This window comes from Delphinus delphis, chromosome 10, assembly GCF_949987515.2.
Source record: "Delphinus delphis chromosome 10, mDelDel1.2, whole genome shotgun sequence".
In the NCBI taxonomy this organism is placed as follows: domain Eukaryota; kingdom Metazoa; phylum Chordata; class Mammalia; order Artiodactyla; family Delphinidae; genus Delphinus; species Delphinus delphis.
The window spans coordinates 37681151-37696445 of NC_082692.2; the positions used below are offsets into that span (position 1 = coordinate 37681151).

The window sequence follows — 15295 nt, forward strand, 5'->3', positions numbered from 1 at the left end:
GTCACTTTGAGGGGAGGCAGTGCCGTTCCCAGGTAATACCCTGGGATTTCTGAATTTCTGAATTTCAGGGTCTTGACTACATTTCCCAGGTTATCTTCCACCCAGAAACAGCAAGAAAATCACCTTTGATGCTCTGTCTCGGTTTTTAGTTGAGCTAAGTACAGGTTTTTATTCCTAACCATTTTCAGTTCAGTATTAAGGTGCGTGTGTTGTGTATGGTAAGTGCTCCCTTTGTCTCCTGAACCTTTCATTCTTTGAGGGCTGAAGCCTCACCTGCTCCCCTCCCCCAACCCCCCCTAGCACCTGGCATGTTTCCTCTCAGTCCTGGAAACTAGAGTGACAGGGTCGTTATCTGAGAAAGGAGATTGGGTTGAATTGGTGGGGGAGGGGTGTGGAGGGTGGAGGGTTTGGGGGGTAGGTGCGGGGAGCTGAGCTGTCAGCAAAAGGAGGGGTGACAGGAGTGGGAAGGTCCCTGTGGGGACCCAGTTACCTCCCTCCCCTCCTGGAAAACCTAATTGCAATGGACAAAGCTGGAATGTCCTCTGACAGGCCTTTTGGGACCCCCTGTGATGAAGCCCGAGGTGGCAGTGGTGGTCTTTGCAGGGCCCTACTGTAGCCCTTGTTGCCGCGCCAGTGCCCAGATGCCTGGGAGTCACGCAGCAGAGTGCGGGAGCAGACCTGCCCTACTCTGGTCCTCGAGGCCTCAGAGTGCCAGCCCCCTGCCCTCCTTTTGAACATGCCCTCCCATTCTCCTCCCCTCCCTGACTACTATGGGATACCATGTCTTGGCTTCTGTTATTTACCCCAGAAAATTTCCAAAGAGATTCCTGCTGCTGGTCTTAGTAGGTTTTCTCATATGACAGGTTGGGCTGGAACCTGAGTGCTGGAAACAGGTGTTCTTGCTTTGCAGGAGGCTGGTACATCCCACCCCAAAACTGAGAAAGATGGGTTTGGGCCTCCACAGTCTGGCTCTGCCCAGAGGCTACCTCACCTGACCACCTCATAGAACTTGGGACTAGCTTGCAAAGACAGGCCCACAAAGGGAGGGACGCCCTTCCCCCCTCAGGAAGGCAAGCAGGGTCAGCATCTGAAAATCAATTAATGTGATACATTCTGTCCATAGAAGGAACAAAACCACACAATCATCTCAATGGACACAGGAGAAGTGTTTAACAAAATTCAACATCCCTTCATGATGAAAACATTCAAAAACCTAAAAAGAGAAGGGAGCTTCCTCAACCTAGTAAATGGCATCTATGAAAAACTCGTAATTAATATTATACCAAATGGTGAAACACCTAATGTTTTTCCCCCTGAGATCAGGAACAAGACAAGGCTCTGCTCTTGCCGTTAGTCAACATTGTACTGGAGGGTCTAGCCCAGGCAACTGGGAAAGAAAATGAAATATCTGTGTTAGAAAGGCAGAAGCAAAACTGTCTCTGCAGATGACATGATCTTGTATTGAAAATCCTAAAGAATCCACTAAAAATACTGTTATAACTAATAAATGAATTCACCAAGGTTGCAGGATATAAAATTGATGTACAAAAATCAATTGTATTTCTATACACTTGCAAAGTGAAAATGCAATTAGTGAAACAATTTCATTTATAATAGCGTAAAAATTAATAAAATACAAATTTAATAAAAGAATTACAAAACTTGTATTTTGAAAATTATAACACATTGTTGAAAGAAAGTAAAGAAGACCTAAATAAGTGGAAAGACATCCCATGTTCATGGATCGGAAGCCTTAACATTGCTAAAATGGTGGATTACATAATCCCTATCAAAATCTCAGCTGACTTCTTTGCAGAAATTTGACAAGCTGATCCTAAAATTTATATGGAAGTTCAAGGGTCTTGAAAAAAGACTGGAAATTCACAGTCTTGAAAAAAAACAAAGTTGAAGGACTTGCACTTCGCAATTTCAAAACTTAACTACAATGCTACAGTAATCAAGATGGTGTGGCATTAGCATAAAGATAGATACATAAATCAATGGAATATGATTGGGAGTCCAGAAAGAAACATTCACACTTTAATTCACACAATTAACGTAAAAATTTTAAAACACAGGTATAAATCTTCATGACGTTGGATTAGGCAATGGTTTCTTAGATGTAACACGAAAAGCACAAGCAGCAAAAGAAAAAAATAAGTCGGAAGTCCTCAAAATTAACAGCTTTTGGGTTTGGAGGATATCAAGAAAAATTGAAAAGACAACCCACAGAATGAGAGAAAATGTTTGCAAATCATATATCTGATAAGGGACTTGTATCTAGAATATGTAAAGAATTCCTACAACTCAATAATAAAAAGACAAATACCCCAATTAAAAAATGGGCAAAAGACTTGAGTAGATACTTCTCCAAAGAAGATATACAGATGGCCACTAAGCACGTGGAGAGATGCTCAACATCATTAGCCATCAGGGAAATGAACGTCAAAACCACAGCAAGATACTACTTCACACTCACTAGAATGACTATAATCGAAAAAGACAGTAACAAGTGTTGGTAGTGTGGAGAAATTGAAACCCTTGTACATTGCTGGTGGGAATGTAAAATAGTGCAGCCACTTTGGAAAGTAGTCTGGCAGTTCCTGAAAAAGTTAAACATAGAGTTACTATATGATCAGAGTAGCCAAATGATACCACTCCTAGTATGTACCCAAGAGAAATGAAGACATTGCCATACAAAAACTTTTACATGAATGTTTGTAGCAGCATTATTTATAATAGCCAAAATGTGGAAACAAGCCAAGTGCCCAACAATTGATAAATGGATAAATAAAATATATTCCATACAAAGGAATATTACTTGGTAGTAAAAAGGAATAAAGTACTATCTCATGTTACAACATGGATGAACCTGAAAATATGCTAAGTGAAAGAAGCCAGACGCAAAGGCCACATATTGTATGATTCTATTTATATAAAATTTCAGAATAGGGCTTCCTTGGTGGCGCAGTGGTTGAGAGTCCACCTGCCGATGCAGGGGACGCGGGTTGGTGCCCCGGTCCGGGAAGATCCCACATGCCGCGGAGCGGCTGGGCCCGTGAGCCATGGCCGCTGAGCCTGCGCATCCGGAGCCTGTGCTCCGCAACGGGAGAGGCCACAACAGTGAGAGGCCCGCGTACCGCAAAAAAAAAAGTCAGAATAGACAAACCCATAGAGACAATAGATTAGTGATTGCTTAGGGCAAGGGCTGGGGGGCGTGGAGGGAAAATGGGAAGTGACTGCTGAGGGGTGTGGGGTTTCTCTTTGGGGTGATAAAAATGTTCCCAAATTGTGGTGATGGTTGCACAACCCTGTGAATATACTAAAAACCACTGAGTGGTACACTTTAAATGAGTGAATCTTAAGTTATATGAGTTATACCTTAATGGAGATACATTCTATCATCTCATACACACACACACAGCCTTCAGCCCTGGACTGATTTGTATGCTTCCTGTTTAGCTGCCCCTCCCCACCAGCCCCAGCTGGGTCCCAGGCTGCCCTCATCACCTACCATTGCTATCCCTACTCACACACTTGTGCTTTCCTGCTCCACAGCACTTCGGGACAATCCTGTGCTTCCCTGGAGGGTGTCTGGGACTCCAGAGCCCTTTCTCAGGACTCCTCTAAGCACCAAGGGTTGGAAAAACCATGCTGAGGTACATTTCAGACCTTGTGTCCTGGGTGGGCATGGGCAGCAGGACCCCTGTGAAGAGGTCGTATGCCACTCCTTGATCCTGGGTCACGAACCCAGCTAGGCTTCACTAGTGACTCCCAGAGCTGGGAGAGTCAGCCCAGCACCCTTCGCCAACCCTTGGCCCTAGCCCCTTTCCGCCGGCTACCTGAAGATTTGGGGTCGGGGGTTAGGAAGGAAAGGAAAAGTGCCTCAAAGAACTAAATGGAATGTTTGGGGGAGAGGGTGTGTGAAGAAGGAACAGTTGCCATGAGTCAGTAGGGGAAGAGGTGAGCCTCTCAGGGCCCCCCGCCCAAGAGCCCTCCCTTGCCCCCTTTGTTGCTCACAAGCATGGCGACTGGTCCTCTTACACAGGCTTTTATTCAGGAGTCAGGGGCTGCCTCCCTTCCCTGGTCCCTGCCTGCCCCACCCATAGAACTCCTCTCAGATGGGGCTTGTCCTTCATCTGCCCCTCACGACACCCGCTGCCTGCTAAACAGGAAAGTTAGGGGACCGGATACTCAGGGAGAACCTTTACCTTGCCCAGGCAGACAACCTAAGGCCAGGCAGGCAGGGACCTCCCCAGAGTCCTCACTCACCGCCCCCCCCAGACTGAGATGGGAGGAACAGAAGGGGTCCAGACACATGCAGTCAGTGGGCAGCAACCTGAGCTCGCAGTGGCCAGGCCCCATGCCCGCAAAGATGTCTGTGGATGAGGCACATGCCCTGCAGCCTTTCCCTTCCAGAGGGACTTCAGCCAAGAAACGTCTTGTTTGGCGGGCTGGGGACAGGGTGGGGGAGGTGGCAGGAGGACAGCTGACCTCTTCACCCTGGGAAGGCAGGAAGCACTCCTGGGAACAGCCTTAGACTCCAATGGCTCAAGGAAGAGGCCAGGGGACTGGAAGGGGCTGAGGGGTTCCTGGGAAGCCCTGCGATCTTCTGTCCCTGGAGGAGCAGGACTGTGGCCACAAGACAGCTGGAGAGTGGGCATAGGCCACAGGAACACTGCTCAGAACAATCTGCAGCTGGCTGAGGGGTGGACCTCCCCAAAGGCAGAGGCATCCTGGGGCAGTGCCAAGGATTGTCCCTGTCGAGGCCTCCTGAGGGCACAAGGCCTCTGGCCTGGAGTCTGGCTGGGGTGAAGGGGGCTGCTGGGCCACAGAGAGGACCTTCCAGGAAGCTGTGGTCTCTTATTGGAGAAAGACAATCCAGAGTGGGCATGAGGCTAGGGTCCCCCCCATGAGGCCTTGCCTTTGAGTGGTGACCCCTTCAGAAGATTCCAGCCAGCACCAGGGGAGGCAGTAGCAGCAGTCCCAGGAGGAGGCCCCAGCCGTGCCCAGGGCTCGAGTTCAACCCTGACTTGATGCCATGCTTTTCAGGGCCCTCTGCACCTGCAGGAAGGGAGAGGCTTTGCCTCAGCCTGGAGACAGCTCTGCCTGACCTCCCACCCACCCTACCAAGGCATGCACGTGGGGCCCAGCAGCCAGGGAGGAAGCTCCTACTCGGAGGGTGCATGCCCCGCCGTGCCTGTATCATCTATACTAGAGGCAGGGTGCTGACATTCTGGAGCCAGGAGGGAAGGTAGGACGGGCGCTACAGGCCTTACCTGGCAAGGAGGACTGCAGGGCCAGGGTACGCCCACCCATGGCATTAGCGGTGGCAGAGGCACTGGGGGAGTTGGACAGGGACTTGGAGGAGGTGTGTCCCTTGTGCTCCAGTGTGGCCTGCAGCTCACCTGGCTTGTCCTGCGCTGGAAAAACTGAGGCCAAGATCTCACTGGAATGAGGCGACTCGGCCTCAGCCTTGCCCTCCTCCTGGGTGTGGGGTAGCGGCTCCCATGTCCCCGTCAAGGACATCTTGGGCTGCAGAGAACTCTCTGGGCTCCTGGAGGGCATTCTTGTACTGCTGGCCTCTTTATCTGCTGATTTGGGGGTAGGATCATGGGTTGATTTGGGGAGGGTAGCCGGTCTCTCATCCAAATAGAGTAGGCTGTGAGTTGCCAAAAAGGAAGGGACCTCAGTTGCTAAGGAAGGTGGAGCCTCTGTTGCCATGGAAGGGGAGTCTTCTGTTACTAAGGAAGATGGGGCCTTGGTTTCTACAGCAGGTAGAGCGTTTGTTGCCAGGGAGCCTGAGGCCTCTGTTACCAAGAAGGATGGAGTTTCCGTTGCTAAGGAAGAAGTGATACCCTCTTTCCTAGAGCCTGAGGCTTCTGTTGCCAGGGAAGATGGGGCCTCAGTTACTAGGTAAGGCAAATCCTGAGCCTCTTCCGGGCCTCTGATGGGTTCTGATAAGAGACACAAGGCCTGGCATTAGTGCTGCAAGCAGGGCCCCGCATCCCTCACCCCACCGCAATCAAGGTGAGGTGATCAAATGTCCTACAAAGACACACAAACACACATGCACACACCCTCTCCAGTGAGTATGTCCCTCATTGATAATACATGTTATTTCTTGTGACTGACAGTTGCCCCTCCATCCACCTCCTTGTCCAAGTCTTCCCCTCTCTACACACGCATTTCCACTTTTTCAGGGGATTTCTCCCGCTGGATTCCTGTTCCTAAAACACCCATCGCATTGCAGGCCTGGCCTTTGGAGTCCCTCTGACCACCCATCTGGCCACGCCCCCCACCTCCACCCCCACACCCCCTATGCTAAGGAGCCCCCAACTCTCCTCTACCCTCTGCTTGGAGGGTAGTAAGCTGTTCACTTGGAATGCCAGGGCGCCAAAGTGGTGCGCAAGGAGGGCAAAGCAGGTAAAGCGGGCTTGGGAACCCGGATGGGGTGGGGCCGCTGAGGGTTCCTCCCCTGGCCCACGCACCACTCTGGAGTCTTGGAAGACACCAGACCATCCAGTAGGCGTCCCCTGCCTCACCTGCCTCCCCCCACCCCACCCCACCCCACCCCGGACTCACCACACAGGGAGTTTTCACAGTGGTAGCCCAAGGGACACTGGGAGCATGGAGTTCCCTCCTGGTAGGGCCTCTGCCCCTTCACGTTCCCCCTGCAGGAGGGGAGGAGGATGCTGGGGGGAGGGGTGTCCCTGCCAACCCCTGTCCCTATCCCTCATACACACACCTAGTCTGGAAGCGCTCCCTGGGTCTTACTTGCCCTACACTAACTTGCCGGGCCAGTAAGAGCAGACTCCCATGGGTGCCCTCGCAGCTCCTCCAAGGGTATAGGGTATGGACCCAAGACTGGCCCCCTTCCTCCTCCTTGACTGTGTCCAGCTCAGCCCTCCCCTTGGCTCTGCCCACCCCCTTCCCCCAGGGCTCCCTCCCCACTCACGGGGGCTCATAGTTGCAAACCAGCAAGTGGATATCGGTCTCCTCAACGCCCTGGAGCTTCTCACAGAAGTGGGCACCACAACCAATCCTCTCTGTCTTGGCCCAGACCACCTGAAGGAGGGAAAACCCAACAGTTTAGCCTGCGCAAGATGGCTCCTAGCTAGTGTCTCTCTACATCAGCCTTCTATGAGTGAGGAGAGGAGGAACCCTATATGTAAGATCCAAGTCCCTGAGGACACACAGCTTCAGGACAAAACTCTGAACAGGGGGCTTGGGGGGAAATTTGTCCCAAGCAGCCTACTCTCCTCTACCAACCACACACACTATTTCACTAGGACTCTCCCTCTGAAAACCTTCCCCTTTGATAGACCCTCATGAATTCTTCCTGTGGGCTCCTTCTAGAGGCCCTTGCATTTTAAACAAGGGATATACAAAGGAATGAATCTCAAATGGGAGAATCTTAAACATCAGCAACAAGCAAAGGCCAAGGAAGGGAACAGGAGGAGCCATTTTGGAAGTAAAACTTCCCCCCAAATCATAAGTAAGCAGGGACCTGCCCTGCCATTTCTAAGTGCGGGTCTCCTAACTGGTAGAAGGCGTTCTGTCTTAAGTATAAACTTTAAAAAGTCAAAACAAACTTTGTGCCCTGCCATTGGCTGAGACAAGCCAATATAGCCTCCCTTTGCTATTTCTAGGCCCAGTCTGCCCAGGAGTCACTCAAACTGAGGCCCGTTTTTTGTTGTGAGATCTGGCTCTTGCTGTTAATTCTGCACAACTCCCCAGGATTGGGGTCTTGCTGCTTGAATCAGCTGAGAATTCCCGAGGGACCACTGTCGAGCATCTCCCAGGCAGAAATGACCCCAGAATGCACAAGCACTCAGCCTTAGAGAACACAGGGGTAGAGATGGGGCAGCCCGACTCCTGCTGGGCACTGACAGCAATTCCTGCAGGAGGATGTATGTACGGGGAGTGTGAGAGGTGGCAGGGAAGAGAGAGAAGGGGGCAGGGAGGGCTGGGGCCTCACAACTTCCTGATCTGGGTGGGTGATGTTAGGATTTCCTTCTCTAAAGATCAGCACTAAAAATACCACCCAAAGAAACACTGGAAAATGGAATTGGTGGATATGGGTGGGAAGATGGTTGGTTCATTTCCTTTTTCCTTTTTTAAAATTTGTCATGTTATTGTTTGAACAACAAATAAGCATTGGGAAGAAAAAAAAAGAATTCAATAACACTAATGTTAATCCCCCTACACACACCCCTATGCCCCTTGTCTGCAAACTCAAACTTACAAAATGCAGTAAAACCCTGACATAGCAAGAGGCAGGAAATGCTCTCGGAAGGCTCTCTGAAACGTTCACTTGGTGACAGCTTACTCTCTTATTTCGTATGTAGTTTTTCAAGGCAGAAGAAAAATTGTGTATTTGCTTTATCAGTCCCTGGCAGATTGGAAGCAGCAACTTAGACACTCTGAGAAATGACAAGAGGGACAGTGAGAGAGAGAAGACCGAAGGCAGGGGGAAGCCCTTCACTGCTGGGGCAAACAGCCGTGTGTAACCTCGGCCAGAGGACGAGACTGCTTAGAGCTCGATCAGGATCGCCTGGCACAGTAACTACCTTCCAGGAAAAAGGCTCTGGGACACCTAATTCAGGTCTCTTCAGGACCAGGAGGCCGAGAGGGGCCGCCTAGGTTTTCAGAAGATTGTGGTTTTTAAAGAGACAACTGAAAATGGTTTAGACAGTCTGAGAAGCAGACTTCGTTGGGGGCCTGGACAACACATGAATTCCTGTGGAGAGATGACTTTTATGAAGGATGCAAACGGGGCTTACGGACTCCCGGGCTCTGACTGGAGAGGTGGCCCCGCCCGGCCCTTCCCGGCCCCGCCCATTGCCCTGTGGCCCCGCCCGCCCGTCCAGCTTCGCACCTGCGTGTAGTGGCCGCACATCTGGCCTGTGGCGCAGGTGGCGGCGCTGAGGTTGTAGTGCTCGCGCTCGTGGTGCCACTCCTCCATGGCCAGCGGCACGTCCAGGCCCTCGTCCGTGATGGCGAACAGGTTCTCGCCGCGACGCCCGCGCTCCTTGTTGTGGCCCCACACGCACTGCTGCGCATAGGTCTTGGCGAAGGCGGCCAGCTCCTCGTCCCACCTCTGCGGGTCAGGTTGTGAGGGGGAGGTGAGGACGCCTCGGGCTCAGTGGAGGCGGGAAAGGAGGGTGGGAGAGGGAGGTAAGGATGTCCAAATTGGGTGAGGATCAGAAAAGAAGGTGGAGGGTGTTCTGGGGGGCCTCTGGAGGCCGAAGACCCTCCCCTCCTTGCAGGGTGACTCGTGGACATGATCTGGAACACAGCTGTGCTGATGGGGCGCTTCTGTGGGGAGGTGGGAGGGTACCATCCCAGGCCACGGGGTTAGGCAAACTTGGGACCATTCACCAGCTGTGTGGTTTTAGACAGATTGCCTAACTTTCTGAACTCTCATAGGACTTTGGGAAGAAAAAATGAGATGATGTTTTTGATAATGGGATTATTAATTAATACTAATATCATTCTATTTGCAAGGTGGGTGGTGATGCCCCTGCCAGGGCTGCCTGAACTGTTCTGAAGCACACACGATGTCCAGTGAGATGTTCCGGGGCTGGGTTGTTTATTCAGCCATTCCACTCCCTCTACCCACCCACCAGAAATCTTACTTGAGGGGCCAGCACCCCCTTTAACCTCCCACTCTCCCCTTGGGATAGCCCAGCTTTACCAGCTCTGGGCTTCCCTCCCAGTTGCTCTCTTGTCAACTGGACAACCCCTTTCCCCAAGAAAATTAAGTGTGTGTGTGTGACCCTCGCTGAGAGGCCTAGAGCCTTGGTGGCCCAAAGAGCTGTCAGGTCCCAAAGGCAGTGTTCTCCAGGGAGGACCTCAGGTGAGATGGTGGGAGGGGGCATTTCAGGTTAGAGGGCCTCTGAGGTTCTGTGTCCCAGGCTGGAAGGATGGGCCCAGTGTGGGTGGGAAGACAGATTAACAAGGCATCTGACCAAGAAATTGAGGAAGGAGGCCTGGATCCCATTAAACTGTCCTTGGCCTCTCCTAGAAATGGATGGCCTGGCAGCAACTCTTGCTCCACCCTCTGGGGGCCTGCCAGCGGTGGGAGCCAGACAGCCCATAAAGTACCAAGAGCTTGGGTGACCCTGAGGGGAGGGGGCTGTGTGGCCACACCCACCCCCCCTCCCAGGGTTCTCAGGAGCAGCTGCCTGGGGTACGGATGGGAGCATTGGGCTGGGATAGTAAAATGCTGTAAACTCAGGTGAATCCCTTTCCCTCTGTGGGCATTTTTGTCCCAAGTCACTGGTCCCTGAGGCTCTCTCAAATTGGTAGTAGTGGAGGATAGGGAGCGGGAAAGGGGCAGGGTGCTGGGGACCAGGCTCAGGGTGTCTGGGATGACCTTCGGGGCTCCAGACTAGACTGTAAGCTCCTTCAGCATGTCTGGCCCAGTGCTGGCCCAGAGCAGGTGCTCAACAGACATTTCTCAGCTGTTGATGACTGAGACACAGCCCTGCTTAAAGCAGTCTCTCCTACAGAGCTCGGCTGTAATTTCCATCCTGACTGGATGCCTGGAGTCCCACCATTAGAGAGTCATTCCTGTGAGTCTTAAGGCTTCTCAGTTGTCCAGAGACCCCTGTGGAGGTTCAAGAGTCAAGATACCCACCCTCACTGGCCACTTGGTCACCATCTGAAAGTAAGTCCATTCATTCATCCACTCATTCATTCAACAGTCCTGAGCACTATGCCAGCCCTGGGGTGACAGCAAGGACTAAGAAGCCCAAGTTCCCAGTGTCATAAACTGTTAACTGGGCCACCATGTGGTAACTGACAGATATGCGATGGGTAGTATAGGGGCACCAAAAGAGGGCCATTTAGTGCAACCTGAGGATGGAGAAGGAGACATTAAGCTAAGTGTTAAAAGATGAAGCATTGGCCAGGTGGAGAGGGGAAAGGCATCCTGAACAGAGGGCAAACATGAATAAAGGCATGGAGACGGGAAACGTTTTGGTGGGGGAAAGATAAGCTGCTCGGGTTACTCAAGGAGAAAGTGTGAAGGAGAGGAGGCTGGAGAGGTAGACAAGGCCAGACACATAGAGTGGGGCTTCTCAGGAGCTGGGGCTTTATCTGGAGGCAGCAGGGAGCCAATGCGAGCCATGGAAGGGTTTTGAAAAGGGTCAGGCCAGTGTGTTGGATCATTCATCCTGGTAGTAGAAGCCAGAGGCTGAGAAAGCGGGTAGAGGCTGTTCTAGAATTCCGTGGGAAAAGAAATGAAAGACTGAACCAGGGTTGTGTCAAAGAGGTGGCGGAGGGGTGGGGGGGAGATAGGATTCAAGAAAAATTGAACCTTCTGGGAGGTAAAAGTGGTGATGATTAGACTTGGAGGCTGAGGGAGAGAGAAGAATCTGTGATAACCCCCACCTGCTTCACCCTGGATCCATTCCCTCTTTTGTTATCAAACACTTTTTGCGCACTTACTGTGTGCCAGGCCCTGTTCTAAATGCTTTACATATAGTCACTCATTTCATCCTTTCAACCACTCTACAAGGGAGTTATTATCGTGTTATCATCCCTGATTTACAGTTGGGGCACAGAGAGGTTAAGTAACTTGGCTGAGGTCACATAGCTAATAAATAGCAAAGTCAAGATTTGAACCCAGGCCATCTGACTCCAGAGTCTCTGTATTTACCACTGCTGAAGCTGAGCCTACGCCTTGTCCCTAATTTATCCTAGTGTCCCAGTCCAGCCTTATCTTCCCCTCCTCAGATCACTTCCTACCAGGCAGCAGCATATCCCATCAATATCTGAACTGCTTCCTAGAATGTTGCCCCACTCCTGAGGTCCATCTCTGTCTACAAAGCAGCTTGCAGCCTGTGTAGCCCCCAGCCTCAGCCAGCAAGACTCTAGGGCATCAGGGACCTACAGATGGGGAAACTGAGGCCCAACAATGTGTTCCAGGCCTCAACTGGGGAACTGTTGGCAGAGCTGGTAACAGAATCGGGAGCTCCTAGTTCGTTGTCTGCAATTCCTGGTTGCCAAGGCCGACAGGGCTGTGAAGGGCGGTGCTGTGTGCATCCCTGGAGCCCTTCCTAGATCTTTTTCATAGGTCATCCTGTCTGACCCTCAGGGCAGGGACTGCCCGTACCATGTGATCAGGAAACAGACGCCTTTGAAGGTAAAGCGTCCACCCAGAGTCACTTCAGCTGATTGGACAGAGCTGTTAGAACTCTGGTCTTGGACGCCTGGTGCAACCTTGCTCTCAGGCAACAGCTAGGGGGTCCCTGGACACTGCCCCTCACCCAAGGGTGACTGGAGAATAAGGGCCAGTGTAGCCCTCAGGGAGGGCAGGAAGGGGGTGAATTTCTCACTTTATCTCTTTCATGTAAATATACCCTACTATACTAAAAATATATGTATGTGTACTTCTTTTAGATTTCATTTTCCCCCATTCAATATTATATCTGTGAGATTCTGTCCATGTTGATGTTTATGTAGCTCTAATTATGACATCATTTTACAGATGGGAAACTGAGGGTCCTTACTAGGTTAAGGGACTTACCCCAAATCACAGGCCTTGTGAGTGGTCGAGACAGATTTTGATCTGTGTGATTCAGAGCCCTGTCTACTTCTGGTTCCTGTTCTCACCCCACCTCCTTAGTACATCCCTCCTACCCTGGGTGCTGGGACTCATCCTGCTGCCCTATTTTTTCTTCTCATCTCCTTGGAAGGTATCTGAAAGATTGTTTCACCAAGGTGTTAGGAACTTCCTGTGTTCCCCCTCCCAGGGGCACATGCATTTTAGGAAGGGCTGGGAAGGGGTCATTGGATCAGGGAGCAGGGCTTTCAGGCCTGGGTCTACCAGCTATGGGACATACAAGCCCCTGAGGGACCAGCAAGTCTCTCTGAGCCTCAGTTTCCTCATCTGTATAATGAGGCTGCTTATGGGGGCCTGTGAATTCTACAATGTCAGGGACTCTGTTCCTGCCGGAGAGATGAATCCCCGAGATAGCTTCCACTCACGCCGTGAAAGGGGTTGGTGGGGGCCCTGGCCACACTTACCATTTGCAGCATGTTGGCGGCCGGTGGGGACACCTGGGATCGGTAGAGATTGTGCAGCTCCACCATCACGTGTTTTTCATCATCACTGAGGGCTCCGGCAGGGCCCATGGCAGCCCCCAGCAGTAGCAGCGGCAGCAGCAGACGGGCCAGGAGGCTGCGGAAGTTGTGCATGTTGGCCAGTCCTCTCTGCCTCTCCCGTTCAGGGGTCTGGCAGCTGGAGTTAAAGTCCTTCCCACACAAGCACCACCCTGGCTGGGGCGGGCGGGAGGGGCTGTGTCTGGTGGCCTGGCCCAGTTCAAACAATGTCTCGGGGAGGGCTGGGTGCTTGGGTCCCGACCAGAGTTGCGTCCACTCCCAGCATTAATCTCCCCTCAGAGTCCTTGGCTAAAGCCTCCTTTCGCTTGGTAACAGGGGCTCAGGCCAAGAGCTGTGTGAGTTCCGCAGTCCCTCCTGAGTTGTGGACAGGTCTCCAGGGGCAAAATCACAGTAACCTCTGCAACGACTGCTTGCACCCCAGGTCACACCCACTGGGTGCTGAGGACAGGTAACAAGAAGGGAGTCACATGGATCCTACCCCCAGAGGACTGGGCAAGGTGAGGAAGCAACAGGCGGCGTGTGGCAGAATGGAGGAAGACAAGATGTATTTGGCAAAGGTTGGGCCAACCTAAGTCTGAATCCTGGTTCTCTTCCTTTTCTAGCTGTGTTTTTGGCAGTTTTCTCAACTGAACCCGTGACAGTAATAGTATCTACCTAACGGAACTGGAAGGAGGATTAAATGAGATCAAATGTATAAAAAGCACCCAGTACAGTAACTGGCACATAGTAGGCTCTCAGTAACAGTAGACAACCACCCAGCCTTGGAATAGGCTTTTCACTATGGATACAATTGTGGCTTGCATGTGCTTGAGGTGCTCATTTGGAAGTGGGATGCTGGGACCCTTCCTGCTCTGAATATGTAGAAAATAGAATGTGTCTGTTTTTGACATCAAGAGAGAGCAGAAAAGCAGAGTGGTGAGTGAGTTGATATAGCAGGAGCTCTGAGGTGGGTGTATTGGAAGGGAAATAGGCCCAGTGGCCAAGCACTTGCATTGTAATGACCATGCAAGGGCAGGGACCAAGGTCTTGGCCTTGGTCCCTGCCCTTGCATGAGGTAGGAAGTGGGAACCAGTACTCTGGAGTTTAGCTGGGATCCTTGAAGCCTGCACTTTCAGTGAACTATACACATAAAACTGGTTAAGATAGCCCAATGAGCAGCATTTATTCACCCATTCATTCATCTGTTCATTCAACAAAGATTTACAGAGCTTCTCCATTGTGCCAGGCACTGAGCTGGGTGAATAAGACAGAACTGGTCCCCACCATCACGAAGCAGGGAAACTGCCAGGAAACGTGTAGAGCATTGCGGCTAAGTGCATGGGGCTTATCATCTGGGTGGCCTTGGGCAAGTTATTTCCCTGCTTGCTGGCCTCAGTTTCTGTAAATTGGGCTTAGAACAGAACCTACCTCATAGGATGGTCATGAGCGTTAAATGAGTTAGTATACTGATAGGGCTTGGGATAATGCCTGGCACATACTAAGTGCTCATTGAGTTAGCCAGTATGAATGTATTCATTATTATTATTATTATTATTAATTATTATTATTACAGGTGGGAGAAATTACAGGGCCTCAAGTTGTAGTAGAGAAAAAAATACAGCAGCCTGGCCTGGCTTTTCCTCTGGGGAAAAACCCCCTTGGCCTGGCGGATCTCACAGCTGGACGGGGAGGACATGCACCCTTGGAGGGCAGAGGATGCAGACTGAGGAGGTGGAGAAGGAGCCTGGTTTGCCTGAGAGGGGAGGGTGAGATGGAACAAGACTGGGAGGCCGACCAGAGCTGGCCCGAGTGTTTGCGGACCGCTGCACGCAGCCAGAGGGCCCTACTCTGTACACGCACATGCCCACACAGTGCTCAGAGTCCTTGCTGTGTGGGTGACCTCATTTACTCCTCATATGACAGCTCTGAGGTGGGTCTCATAATCACCACACACGAGGAAACTGATGCTCAGAGAGGTGAAGTGATTTCCTCAATGTTGGGGGCTGAGGAGGGGTGCACCAGAGCCTGGGACCTGCCACTGGGGAGAGAGGGAGGTTGAGGGCAAGCAGACTGGGGAGAGAGAGGAATGGAGGACAGGAGGCGAAGTTAGGGGAGGAGGAGAGGGCAGGATTGGCTGTGGTTTACATCAACTGTGTTTTTCTCTTTAACCAGAACGCGGGGG

At 51.5% G+C, this 15295-nt stretch overlaps 1 protein-coding gene across 3 annotated transcripts; it reads right to left on the reverse strand.

The window, feature by feature from the left end:
- Nucleotides 1–403: 403 nt before the first annotated feature.
- Nucleotides 404–13214, reverse strand: PI16 (peptidase inhibitor 16). 3 transcript variants are annotated; one of them, XM_060021898.1, is made up of 7 exons: nt 13039–13214; nt 8882–9103; nt 6959–7068; nt 6586–6674; nt 5409–5957; nt 4925–5064; nt 404–2603 (listed from the first exon to the last, which is right to left on the reverse strand). In XM_060021898.1, the coding sequence occupies exons 1-6, from the start codon at nt 13207–13209 to the stop codon at nt 4943–4945; spliced, it is 1263 nt and encodes a 420-aa protein (XP_059877881.1). In that variant the 5' UTR covers nt 13210–13214; the 3' UTR covers nt 404–2603; nt 4925–4942. The 3 variants fall into 3 exon arrangements, with proteins under 3 accessions (XP_059877881.1, XP_059877882.1, XP_059877880.1); XM_060021899.2 differs by having other exon boundaries at nt 405–2603; nt 5280–5957; XM_060021897.1 differs by lacking the exon at nt 404–2603 and adding an exon at nt 2889–4503 and having other exon boundaries at nt 5280–5957.
- Nucleotides 13215–15295: the final 2081 nt, after the last annotated feature.